This window comes from Austrofundulus limnaeus, unplaced genomic scaffold (genome assembly GCF_001266775.1).
Source record: "Austrofundulus limnaeus strain Quisiro unplaced genomic scaffold, Austrofundulus_limnaeus-1.0 Scaffold67, whole genome shotgun sequence".
NCBI lineage: Eukaryota > Metazoa > Chordata > Actinopteri > Cyprinodontiformes > Rivulidae > Austrofundulus > Austrofundulus limnaeus.
The window spans coordinates 671,813-685,517 of record NW_013952469.1 but is presented as its reverse complement, the minus strand read 5'-3'; the positions used below and the strand labels follow the sequence as shown (position 1 = coordinate 685,517).

The 13,705-nt window shown below is 39.2% G+C and overlaps 1 protein-coding gene across 1 annotated transcript in view; it reads left to right on the top strand.

Moving 5' to 3' along the window:
- tes (testis derived transcript (3 LIM domains)) overlaps positions 1-13,705 on the top strand; it is a 34,020-nt gene that overhangs the window by 2,654 nt on the left and 17,661 nt on the right. The window contains exon 2 of the mRNA XM_014010270.1: positions 11,164-11,249. Within this exon, the coding sequence (XP_013865724.1) occupies positions 11,164-11,249 (86 nt within the window). The remainder of the gene's footprint in view (positions 1-11,163; positions 11,250-13,705) is intronic.

Genomic DNA, 13,705 nt, shown 5'->3' with positions numbered 1-13,705 from the left:
GATGACCCTGCTGCAAACAGAGAAAAATTACAATACCAGTTGTATTAATTACTGCATTTTAAACTCCATTTGTTTGTATTTATGTATGTGTGGTTTGAGGAGGCATCAATTAAAAGCACTCTGTCACTGAATAATTTTTATTCATCACTGAAAAATCTATATGCTGTAAATTTATTGGTGTGGATTGGAAAATTGAATGTCTTTATGATTTGTTAGAAATTTAATAAGTAAAATGGTTAATATTGAGTTTTGTAGAGTTCACTTGTTAATTGTAACAAAAAATATTTTAAGACTGTTATTAGGTTGATGCAGGGCTCCCATTTAGGCAATAAAAGATTTAGTCTAGACTGCTTAGATATAAACAAATATAACAGTAGTAATGAAGGCTAAAATCATAAAAAGCAGCAGCAAATAAAAAAAATCCAATTATCTTCTGTGCATACGTTTAAACTTGAAATATTTACTCCAATTATCATTTAAACTAAGATAAAAGCATATCAACAAATAAACATGTTTCAGCTCAAGCTGTCGTTCTGTTGCTGTACTTTTATTTTAAACTGACAAACTTACAGTAGGTCTTGTTTTTAATCACACAACTTACACACTGTTTAATAAAACCCTGCCAGGTCACCATGATTAGGCAACGAGGTGTACTTGTACCTGAGGCCAACCATATATTTGTGCTCGAGTCCGCTCGGACCTCCTCGGACCGTGTGCGCTCGAGTATGTGGGAGCCTTAACTGTTAGCGGAAGCGCTAACATCGTAGCATTTGGTGTTACACAAATAACATTCCAGGCGGACAAAAGTGCACTGATTATAGCAGTATGTATTTTTTACGAAGCTTCGAGGCAGATAAATTAGCCTCAAGGACTTTTATGTAATCGAATTACTCGAATTGTTCGAGGAGTCGTTTCAGCCCTAACTTGGATAGTGATGTAGATAAAAATATTACATAGAGGATCCTTCAGAGCCAGAGGACAATGCTATTGATGATCCAGTTTATCAATTTTCCCATGATGAGGAGCATTCAGAGGATGAGTTTGCCAGTTTGCCTTCATCAGATGAAAACCAAGAAATGCACAAATTGTCATCCACAGAGCGGTCATGGACATCCAAAGATGGTAAAATAAAATGATCAACTTCATCACCACACCAAAGCCGAGACAGATAGACATCTTCTAATGTCATCAAAATGACTCTTGATCCGACAAGATTTGCTGTCACAAGAGTTGAAGATATTGAATCAGCATTTCAGTCCTTCATATCCCAACCCATAGAGAAGATAGTCCTTGACATGACCAACCTGGAGGGGAGGAGTATCTTTCAAGAAAAATGGAAGCCACTGGATCCAACTGACTTGACTTGTCGACACGAGAAAGACAAACTTGGAGCAATCAGAGATGTCTGAGATAAATGGGTCGAAATCCTGCTTTTATTGTATAATCCTGGCCCCCATGTTACTGTCTATGAGTGCCTCATTCCATTGAGAAGATGCTGTCCATTCTGATTGTATATGCCAAACAAGTCTGCAAAATATGGCATAAAAAATTTTGGGCAGTCTGTGATACAAAATCCCGTTATGTGTGGAACCTGCAAGTATATACTGGAAAGCCACCTGGAGGAGCACCTGAGGAAAATCAGGGTATGCGTGTGGTATTGGAGATGACTGAAGGACTGCAGGGTCACAACATCACATGTGGCAACTTCTTTACATCCTACCGTCTTGGAGATGAACTTCAGGAGAGAAAGCTGTTGGGAACCGTCAGAAAAATTAAGCCAGTACTTCCCAGTGAGATTCTGAAGATGCAAAGAAGACCTAAATACTCCAAAATAAAGTGCTGTTTTGTTTAATTTAATTTTTTACTGTTTTGAGTGAATTTACACAACACGGGTCAAAATGACACGAAACATAATAAATGTATTTTTTCTCAACACAATACAAGGGTTAAATCTAGTTCCTTGTTTACAATATAATGCTGTCTGTTACCATTGATATAGCTACATTTTCTGAGCTAAACATTGATAAACGAGGCAGTTTACCCCAAGAGTTGTAATCATAGGTGTAATTTGCAGGGGGCTTAGGGGGGTTTAGGACCCCCAAAATAATTTGAAACAGTCAAAATCCCCCCCCCCCCCACCCCTTAAGACATCATTTGCGCAATAGAAATTAACTAGTTAAGTAGACAGATGCAACTCTTGTGGTCTTTAAGTATCTTTGACCTGATTAAAAAATTTATGTTATATACATTATGTACATTTAAGCATAATTGCTAAAAAAAATACATTCAGGGTTTTAGAGCATAATCCCCCCAATGGTAGACCTAAAGTTACGCCCTTGGTTGTAATTAACAGTCATAAAATTTAATTCATAGACATTAATCAAACAATCAAAAAACAAAACCTGAATCTACAATTAAACAACAAAATTTACCCTCATCTTTCACTGATTTTATCGTTGCAGACATACAGTGACAGGTTACAGTTCAAACATTTAAATAATTAATTATTCAAATTAATTCTGGTCTTTACCAGGTTCTAAGTTAACCCAGAATTAATCTCATTACACAACAGGTTGCAGCAGGAAACAAAATGAAGCTAAAATGGAAAACCTGTGTGAAAACTGGGTCCTCATGATCCAGTTTCAGTTTGAGGTTTGCAGACAAAAGTTTCTGACTGGACTAAGGTCTGGACTTGGACCCTGATTTAGACCTTCTGCTGAGCATTGATGCAACACGTGTGTGAGGTTTGAAGTGGTACAAGATTTAGGAGGTGAAATGGAGTGTTTCCAATACAAGGAAATTGACTTCTTGACAGAACTCAGAATCAAAACTTGCTCTGCACCTCCTCGTTTCTTTCTCTGCATGGTAAAGGGATTGGAACCCATCAGAACCTGTCTGAACCTGATCCTTGGTAAGGGTTTTGTGCAGACCTGCAGAGGTTCAGCAGTGATGAGAGAGAAGCTGCTGGAGTGGAACTTGGTTTGTGGAGCGTTTTTGGCAGCAAAGTCATATGTAATAAATTACAGCTTAGAAAAAAAAAACTCTGCAACATTTTTCCAGCAATAAAAAAATATATAAAACCAGGATTTGTTTCAGTAATTTAACTCAATGGTGTCCAGTCCTGGTCCTGGTGGGCCTCTAGTCTGCAGATTTTAGTTGTTTCTCTGCTCCAACACACCTGATTCAGAGACTGTTACCTCTTCAAGTTCTACAGAAGATGTTGATGAAATCATACATTCATTCAAAGGGTCATTCGGTGCCAAATCACCCAATGGTTTTAACCCAACCACCTCAGATTTAGATGAAAATTATCTTATTTCACTGTGATCCCACAGCAGAGTAACTCAAATTTTAGGTCAGTCAGACCACTGGTTCCAGAGAGATGGCCCCCCAAATTTCTGATTCTTTGCAAAAATGGGCGTGTCTGTCTATTTTCAACCTCAGTTATCTCAGGAACTACTCAGTCAGTTTTCACAAAAGTTAATTTGATAAGGATTCCAAATCTTCCTTTATATACAGTATTTTTTATTTCAGATTTACTTTTATAATGCATTTTATGGTTCATTTAATCCAATTTATATTTTTTTAATCAAAATTGCTCCTAAACAAAAAAAAAATACTGCTCTGAAACATTTAAACGTTATAAAGAACAGATGTGGGATTTAATTTCAAGAAAGATCATCTCAAGATCATGTGACCCATAAGGTCAATTTCAAGCTCATAGGAAAGAGCAAATGTTTAATGTAGCCTAACATGCTCAATTCAAAGATATAATGGTAGATTTGGAGTCCTTGTCAAGTGACTTTTCCACTGATACCAAGTTTGTGAAAATTGACCCAGTAGTTCCTGAGATAACGAGTTGAAAATACATGGACACGCCCATTTCTGCAGAAAATCAGAACTTTGGAGCCATATCTCTGGCACCACTGGTCCGACTGACCTAAAATTTGAGTTACTGTGCTGTGGGATCACAGTGAACAAATTGGGTAATTTTCATCAAAATAGCTGGGTTACATTTTTGTTTTTGGTGATTTGGCACAGAATGACCCCAAACCTGCAGTACAGCAGCCCTCCAGGGCCAGGACTGGACACCCCTGAGTTAAATGTTGAGATAATAAATAAATTGCAGCTCATTCTGATGTACTACTATGATGCATAAATATTTTAGTTTTTCTTTCTAATTTTTCTTCTTAACCAGAGTGAAAATGTTCACCTTGTCACTAGGGTTAGGCAATATTTGCAAAAAAAATAAAAATAAAATAAAATAAAAAAATAAAAATCACGATTGATTGAGTATTTAGCCGATAGTGATTAATTTGACGATCAATCCCCTGGACACGTCCTAGTCACATGACCAGTTAAGTGGGAAAGATTTGCTCTTCGTAAAAATCTGTTCCAGATTGTGTCAAAATTACGACTTCAGGCTATACATCAAATTTAAATTGTGTTGACAGATAAATAAATTACAGAACTGTTTTTTTATGTTAATCATATTTGTAGCAGAGAGGAGCACCAAGCGGACTCTGCTTGGTGGCATTAACCATATTAATCAAGTGCCAAAAAATAATCGTTAAATGTTTTTCTGACGATTAAATGCACACGATATGATTTTGCCCAACCCTACTTGTCACACAGCCTACATTTACTGTCTGTTAGCAACCTGGGCCCGTATTTAAAAACTTCTTAGAATTACTCTTAAGAATGCTGCTAAGAGTGGACTTAAGTGTAAAAAAAATTCTTAGTTAAAAGCTGAGAGTAAAAGTCAGTTATCAACTAGGGGTGTAAGAAAATATCGATACACTGAAATATCGCGATATTTCATTTCCCGATACTGTATCGATATTCTAAAGCCCTGTATCGATTTTTAATTAAGGTTTAAAACGTCAACTTTCCTGCCAGCATTTTTATGTTGTACTTCATGCTCCGATAGCTGAATCTGAGCAGAAAAGACCGACACCCTCTGCCTTCTAAGCTGAGGTACGGTTACTAACAGTTACTTATTTGTCAGAATGTCTGKATTTTAAGACAAATTAAGTGTTTTCTGCGCTCTTTTTTCCAACTGTAGTCAGCCTTCACATTACAGAAGGCTAGCGCATGTCTATGTGATAGAATTTTATGAGACAATAAATTTTGGTTTTTCTTTTTTTTCCAGTAAGAGGTTTTTATTTAATAGAATTTTTGGAACAAAAAAAATCGCAATATATCACCTTGGTTACAGTATCGCAATATATCGGGATATATCGTATCGTGACCCGTCTGTCATGATATGTATCATATCGCCAAATTCTTGCCAATACACAGCCCTATTATCAACCGTCTCAGTCTCACTTTAAGCGTAGTGTAGGAGTAATTTTTAAGTGTCAGTCTTAGAGCTGAATTGCGACACCTGGCTGTCCCGCAAAGCTGAACCTGGATGACGTCATTAGAAAAAACCCCGGCACGGACCAATAACTGCCTCGTATTTCATGTTCAAGAATATTGTTTGAGTTTTTTTTTATTTTTATATTGTTTGAGTTTCTCAGTGCGTTGCTTGAACTGCCGGGTCGGAGAAATGTCAAAATAAGACTGTGAAAATCCTAAGATCAAGACTAATGTTGTCACCTTATACTGATTGTCTGTAGAATTACATAAAATGTCCTCATTTGCATCATGAAAACAGACGAAAATCTCACAACTTTTTTTTGAATCAAAAACTCAGCAGCTTTAAAGTTATTTTATGTCTCAGAGCCTGAGGTCATGTTGAGCTGCTCCCTTCTCCTCTTCGCCACTGTCTGCAGACAACACCAGCTTTACACACACACACACAAACACAATGCGCACACAACCCCTCCGTATGCTAGCTCCGAGGGGAGTCCCCCCCCCCGTGCTTCATCATTTTATCATGTGATTGTTAATATAATAAAGGAAACGTTCAATCTCACCGTAATTTTAATTTCTTTCTTTCTTTCTTTCTTTCTTTTTTTTTTTGGGGTGTGCATGCACTCATCAGCTGAGTATATTTAATATTTTCTCCAAAAGCTACACACAGATATCCACCTTTCAGTCCAACTTTATGCGCAGTTTAATTTTTTTTAAACCTTTGTTTCTTTTGCATATTTTTGATTAAACCTGTTTTCCACCTTTATAACTGAGAATAACACTCAGGTGGGGAGGAGGACAGCTGTAATCTCTGTCTCCTCAGTTCATCTCAGACCCGTAGTGGCAACTCTTAACCACTTAAGAGTCCTCTGGAGCAGTCTGAATTTTTCTTGAGAGTAAGAGTGATTCTTTGACTTAAGAATTTTCACAACTCGTACTTATACTTAAGTCTGAGTAGGAGCAAATCTAAGAAATTTTCAGCACTGAAGTCTAAAAATCCACTCTAAGAAGTTTTATAAATACGGGTCCAGATGACTAAAACAGACTCTGGGTCACTTCTGCTTTTTATTCTTGGAAGAGTTGATCTTCTGTAAAGGTTCAGTCAGAAGTTGCTGTATTTCCTGTTACTGTCAAATAGGGTTTGGCTGTATTGGCATAAAAATACATCCCAATTAAATGTGCCATTTAGCCGATAAAGATTAATATGACGATTAATAGATGACAGTTGTACTAACATTGTGGCCTTGATCCTCGTACTCTGGTGATTAAACAAGTTTGTAGAGTTGGTGGTAGCTGCTCCACGCTGCCTTCAAACATTAGGGTCATGCCGGATATTGATGGTGTCTCACACACTCGTCATCGTCACATGGCACTAATTGCAGTAATTCCAAAGTAGCAAATATTAATTATTGTCAGTTTTACTGATGATTAGTTGCGCACGACCCTACTGTCAAGCTTTAACACGATAAACCATCTGAGCTGTTAGGAAGGTTAATGCATCAATTGATGTAATGAAATAATGAATTAATTTAGACTTTGCTGACCCAGTAGTTGCTGTGAGGAGCAGTTTGTCCCAGCAGAGCTACCGTAGCTTCCTGTTGTAGAAACGTTGCAGTAAAGTTTTGTTTGTTCATCTTTTTCACTTGTCTTTAATGAATGCAGAAGAATGTGTCTGCAGGTAATAGTTGAAGTTATGACAGATTTTCTTTTTGGTTAATCAAGCAGTGACGTTTTTGTAAATTTATCCTAAAGAGACCGTCACAGTTTCTGACAGATGATTCAGGAACGTGTCCCTACGCTGCCTGACGGAGGTGCAGGCCCTCACAGAAATGATTTTAGATGCAGGAAAATTATACATTAAATGGAGAATGAGTGAGAAAATTGTCAGCGGTGTAAAAATGAGTTTGCCACTTGCAAAGGTGCGTGTGGGTGTTGGTGTGTACGCGTGCGTGTTAAGCTGCTGTGCATGAGGCTGACAGACATTTCCACCTTTACACGTCTTTAATAAATGAACTGATGAGTTTGGTAGAACTTATACAAATATGTATTAAATAGTTGATGCGAAGAAACGACTCGCAGACCTGCGAGTTTCTGCCGCGGTGTGATTTATATTTTAGAATCATGAAGTTTCTCATTCAGATCAGCTGCATGGCTCGTCTCAGTAAAATACCTGATTGTAATTTTTTTCGGTGTGAAACAAACAAACAAACAAACAAGCAAAAAACTTGCTGTCCTCAATTGTTGTGGTCATATCACCCTGCAGAACTAACACATTCTCGTTGATCCATAAATTACACACAACTTTACTCAGCAACAAATCTATTGTCTGCGTCTTGTGAAGCTGACGAATCATCACAGCTAAACTGTTCTGAATTATTCTGCAGACTAGAGTTGACGTTTTTTTCTCAGTGAGAATTAAAATGTTTTTATTATGTTTTACATTTTATTCTCCTCAGCTGTGTGTACACCTCCTGGGCCTGTGCTCTGCATGTGTTTCCAACTACGTGACAGAAATATAAACACTTTACAGTTTACAGATTGGACTGAGGTTCTTTGATCATTTTTAGGCTGATCTATTTTCTTGTCTGAGGTTAAATGATTTTCAGTCCGGGGTTCAGTTTCATGATCGAACACCGTGTTCAGACGCTCCTTACATCCAGAAAACACAAGAGTCATATTTCTGTGGATTCAGGTCAGATTCGTGACTTTGTGAGTTAAAACTGTTGACTGAAAAACTTTGCGTGGGTGCCGCACATTCTCACAGCAGGTGAAAAGTGTGCATAAATATATGCACACTTTCACGCAACTTTGGTTTTCATACATCACAACGTGGGCGTAGAACCTGGCGCACACAAATTTTTTATGCGTACGCACCGTTTATACATGAGGCCCCCGGTGAAGTAAAAGTCTGCTGAAATGTTACAGCTGCCACAAGCTGTGTCCTATTGCACCACCGTGACTCATGAGTCCAACCCTCTGAAGTGGAGGAGTTCTGTGGCGTTGCATCATAGTTGCTTGGTAGACTGTGTGTAGTTGTTGGAGCATGTTGTTACCAGACTGAACCTCCTGCAGGCTTGGATATAAACAGTTACTGATGCATTCACTGCTAATACTGAGGATGAAACTTGTTCTAAAAGATGGACACACACCCACTGGCCTTGTTTTAAATCAGCCAGTAGACAGATGGGAAATGAGGTGGAGTTGCTGTAAATGTTGGTGTTTTTGTCCTCTTGCTTGTACAAATAAATGAATAGCATGAGGGGAGAGATCTGTTCAGGTCTCTATAATCCACATTAACCAACACATGAATGGTTAAAACCCAGTCACGTTTACAGAATTCTGTTGTGGTCATAGCTGAATCAACACACCACATTTTACCAGATGTTATAATTTAATGAGATTTTGCTTTTTTTTTAGTTTTACAAGAAAACGTTTGTAACGTCTTCTGCTCTCAGCCTTTAAACTCTGGCATGAACGGCAGCAGGTGATGTGCATTCCTTCAAGTCTATTAAAGCATCTTTTTATGGTGGCAGTTAAGTTCATAGTTTATCTTAAAGCGACTTTAACTTCCAGCCTTTTTGCCAAATTGATGTTTTATTTCAGCTGTCGGCCACACAGACGGCTGCAGAGCTCAGGCCCAGCTGTACTGACGTTATCTGAACCGTTTGGCATTTTAATCATCACATTTTTTTCATGTTAGAGGATTTCCTGCTCCTCGAAAAGGACACTTGAACTTGTGAAGCTGCAGCACTGTTCCAAACAGGACTTCTGTCTGCATTCCTCAGCCCTGAGTGTCTTTCAGGTCATAAACATGGTCTTGACAGCGGGGGTGTGGGCTGGGATCCCACCAGCCTCAGTTGACCATATATGGTCACGAACGGGGGGGATAGCTTCAGGTGGACATGAGCGTGGTTTGACGCAGGAGTCGGGGAGAAACAAAAGAAAGCTTGAAGGATCAGGATTCCTTCTTTTACTTCAGGATTAGTTGTAGTTTGAAGTAAAATCTTTCTGTGCTCAGATCACAACACATCTGCACAACATCAGAGGAGTTCTCTGGGTCTGTGCAAACAGTTTCATTCATTCATCACATATGCACTTCCTGGTTGTGTAATCCCTTCAGAGCCTGTTAACTGTGCTGCAGTTTCCTGTTTAATTGTGTTCACAAAAAAACATGTTTGTTCTAATCTGAGTGTTTTTTTTCTTCCACAAGCTGTCGCTGGAAATGGAACAAAAATTTTAACTGTTTTGGGAGAAAATAGAAATTTTGAAGTTCGTAGGAGTAAAGCTTAGGGCTGCAAAATATATCGCGAATATATCGTCATCGCAGTATCAGTGTGCACAATGTTCATGTTGCAAAGGACTGCTTGGAGTGCAGTAATTGTTGACTAATGTATTTGAAGAGTTTTGAAATTGTATTTTTCATGCTAATGCAGTATTTAGATAGTACAGAGTTCCACAGCAGCAAATGACATTGCCAAAAATACAAAAGATCACATAAAGTAGGAAGTGCAGATCAGAAAGGTCTGTTTTCTTCTTCTTATCTGGGATCGGGTCACAGGGGGCAGCAGCCTAAGCAGAAACGCCCAGACTTCCCTCTCCCCAGCCACTTAGACCAGCTCCTCTGGGGGAATCCCAAGGTGTTCCCAGGCAGAGCAACATAATCCCTCCAGCGTGTCCTGGGTCTTCCTCTGGGCCTCCTCCCAGTGGGACGTGCCCAGAACACCTCACCAGGGAGGCGTCCAGGAGGCATCCTAACCAGATGAACCACCTCAACTGGCTCCTCTCGACGTGGAGGAGCAACGGCTCTACTATGAGGGAAGAAAAAAAGACTCGTCACATCTGATATCACCATCATAATATTCTCTGAAATTGTTCAACCTAAAGCTCCTCAGAACTGGAGCTATTAGGAGCTCCAGGAGGAGAAACCTTACTTGTGTTATCAGACATTCTGCAGCAGGTTTCCTCTCTCTGATGAGACAAAACATTATTTTGTTTGACCCAGAATGGATGCATGGTCAAAGTATGCAACATGTTAGTAAAGACTTCATCATTATCGCCCACCTCCCAAATAACTTAACTTGTTTTATGTACAGAAATTTCATAAACTTCTGTGAGTTTCATAAGTGTGTGTGTGTGTGTGTGTGTTTGTGTTTGTGTGTGTGTCTGTGTGTGTGTGTGTGTGTGTGTGTGTGTGTGTTTAACACTATTAGCTAAAGTACAACCCTTATATTTATTCACCCAGTGTTCTTTCTTTTTCATCATCTCTTTTACCACTCCTCTCTCAGCTTTGCAAAAAAAAAAATTGTTGCAGCTCAGTCATGAGTACTGTGGTATGAGTTCTGGTAACGACATGTTACATGGCATAACACAAACATCACAAAGCTGCAATAAATTTTCACATAAACACATTTATCAAAATAAGTGAGAACCCAGTTCTCTTCAGAACTCCATACTTCAGTCTTAACAGTAGAAACATAGCTTGAATTTTCCAAAATTTCATTCTATGTTTTATGATTAATGGAGGTTTTACTAAAAAATGTTCAGTTTGGACATTCATCTTAAAGCTCTTTAGTCACACAGTTTTTACAACAAAATGTTGTCATTTCTTCAGCTAGTGGAAAAACTCACTGCTGTAGTTTCCTCTCAGATCCTCCCACTGGTGGCTAGTTTTTTATTTACAATAATTCAAGTCCCAAATTGCTCTTTTATAGAGGAAGTTTGGTGAATGTTGCAGTTTCAGCCAAGAGCTGCAGTGGCACATTTCTTCCAAAGTGTTTATTTTTGTGTGTTTTTGTTCTTTTACAGATGACCCTCGGCCACGAGTTTGGTGCCGGAGCGGCTTGTCTGAAGTGCAAGGACAAGTGTGAGGGCTTTGAGCTGCACTTCTGGAGGTTTGCACCGTTTGTTCTTTATCAGTCAGATTTTACAAACATAGTAAACAATTATAATTATGCTTGAATAAAAACAATCAAGCATGTTTAGCACTATAAATATGGTTTATGCATCAGGTTGTTCCAGAAGAAAAACTCATTAATCTTTGTAGCCTTTTAGAAAAAATCAATGAAACCAAAAAGCTTTGACTCAGGCTGGTCTCCACTCTGATATTATCACGACTCAGCGTCTCAGTAGAACATGTTGCACTGAAGACCAGACCCCCCCCCCCCCTGGGTGTCATGTCCTGTTAGGTGACATGGATCTTATGCCTCTTTTTTTTCATCATAAATAAATGTTTCTGATCAGCAAACACACAACCTGCAGTCCTCACTCACGCAGTAAAAAATAAATACATAAATAAATCACATTATTTATTATTACTTTAATAAGATTTGTTTGAAACATTAGTAGTTACACAAGAATTTTAAGGGTGTGAATACTTTCCACATCGCTTTAATAGTGAAGTGTTGTCATGTTCTGGGGCCTCATGCATAAAGGATTGCGCAATTTTCACACTAAAAGTTGACGTACGGACAAATTTAGAAAAGTGCGCCGCACCAAAATATTCAGATGTATAAAACCGTGCGCACGCAGGTTCCTGCGCACCTTTCCTTTAAACATCCCAATGAACGTGGAACTGAGCGCACATGAGACACCTCCCCTGACACGCCTCCAGTTAAATCTGTAAAACAGATGTAAATGTGTCCAGTGTGTGAGATTCTCCTCAGATTGTCCTCTCTGTGGGATCAGAAATGACTTTTAGATGTAGGAAAATTATACATTAAATGGAGAATGAGTGAGAAAACTGTCTAAATAAGTAGTGGGGTGAAAAAATGTGTTTGCCACTCGCAAAGGTGTGTGTGGGTGTTGGTGTGTGTGCACTTGTGCTGTTATTTTCAGCGGCGCATGAGGCTGAGAGACATTTCCACCTGTACACGTCTTTAATAAATGACTGTAAACACAGAGGAACTTATGACTTTTTTCATAAGAAAAATATTTATTAAATAGTTGATGTGAAGAAACGCGCATTTCCTGCTCTTGTAAAAAATAGAACACGCCCGTCCTCCTCCGCCTCATCTTGTAAAAAGCTGACGTGGGGGTGGCGGGGGGGGTGTACCCGGCATGTCAAAACTGGACGCAGTCGAGAATGCGTTGGACTCGCAGCGCTGCGAGTTTCTGCCGCGGTGTGGGAGTGTGAACAGCTGACATTGATCCATACGCACAACTTTACGCAGCAATAAATCTATTGGGTCTTGTGGAGCTGAGGAATCATCACAGCTGAGCTGTTCTAAATTAATCTGCTGAGTTGACAAAAGTTTTTTTCTCAGTGAAAATTAAAAATGTTTCTTAGACAATTTTTTAGACATTTTATTCTCAGCTGTGTGTGCGCTCCGCAGGCCATGTGCTCTGCGTGTGTTTCCAACTACGTGACAACAATATAAAAAGTTTACAGTTTACAGACTGGACTGAGGTTTTTTTTGACCATTTTTAGGCTGATCTATTTTCTTGTCTGAGGTTAAAAGATTTTCAGTCCCGGGGTTCAGTTTCATCATCGTTCGAGTTCAAACAGTAAAAAAATAATCTAACACTGTGTTCAGACGCTCCTTACATTTAGAAAACACAACAAAGTCATATTTCTGTAGATTCAGGTCAGATTCGTGACTTTGTGAGTTAAAACTGTCGACTGAAAAACTTTGCGTGGCTGCCGCACATTCTCACAGCAGGTGAAAAGAGTGTATAAATATACGCACACTTTCACGCAATGTTTGTTTTTTAATACATCACAACGTGGGCGTAGAACCTGGCACACGCAACATTTTTGTGTGTACGCACCTTTTATACATGAGGCCCCTGGTGTTGGTTTCCTCCAGTAAGCTTCAGATCCAGCAGCATGTCGGGGCTGAAACCTGCCTCGTTGGTAGAAATGATGTCAGGATTGAACCACAGTATAAACATGAAGCTGGCTGTGTTCAGGCTCGTTAGAAGGGCTGAGAACCAAACTCTCAGCTGCTGTGGGACTGGACTGTGGTGATCTAGTTCAGTAGGAAAATTAAACAAGAAATAGTTTGTTAAAAAAGCTCTGAAAACCTGATGAAAGTTCAAACAAACTGCAGATATGATTAATATTCTGAAGCAACACAGTGCTGAGATGTTTTAAAGTGCCTGTGACATCATATATTTGTAATACACATGAATGAACGCCTTGGGGTTCCCCCGGAGGAGCTGGAAGAAGTGGCTGGGGAGAGGGAGGTCTGGGCCTCCCTTCTGAAGCTGCTGCCCCCGCGACCCGACCCCGGATAGGCGGAAGAAAATGGATGGATGGATGGATGGATGGATGGATGGATGGATGGATGGATGGATGGATGGATGGATGGATGGATGGTGTTAAAATAACACTAGGGGGTGTTAAATC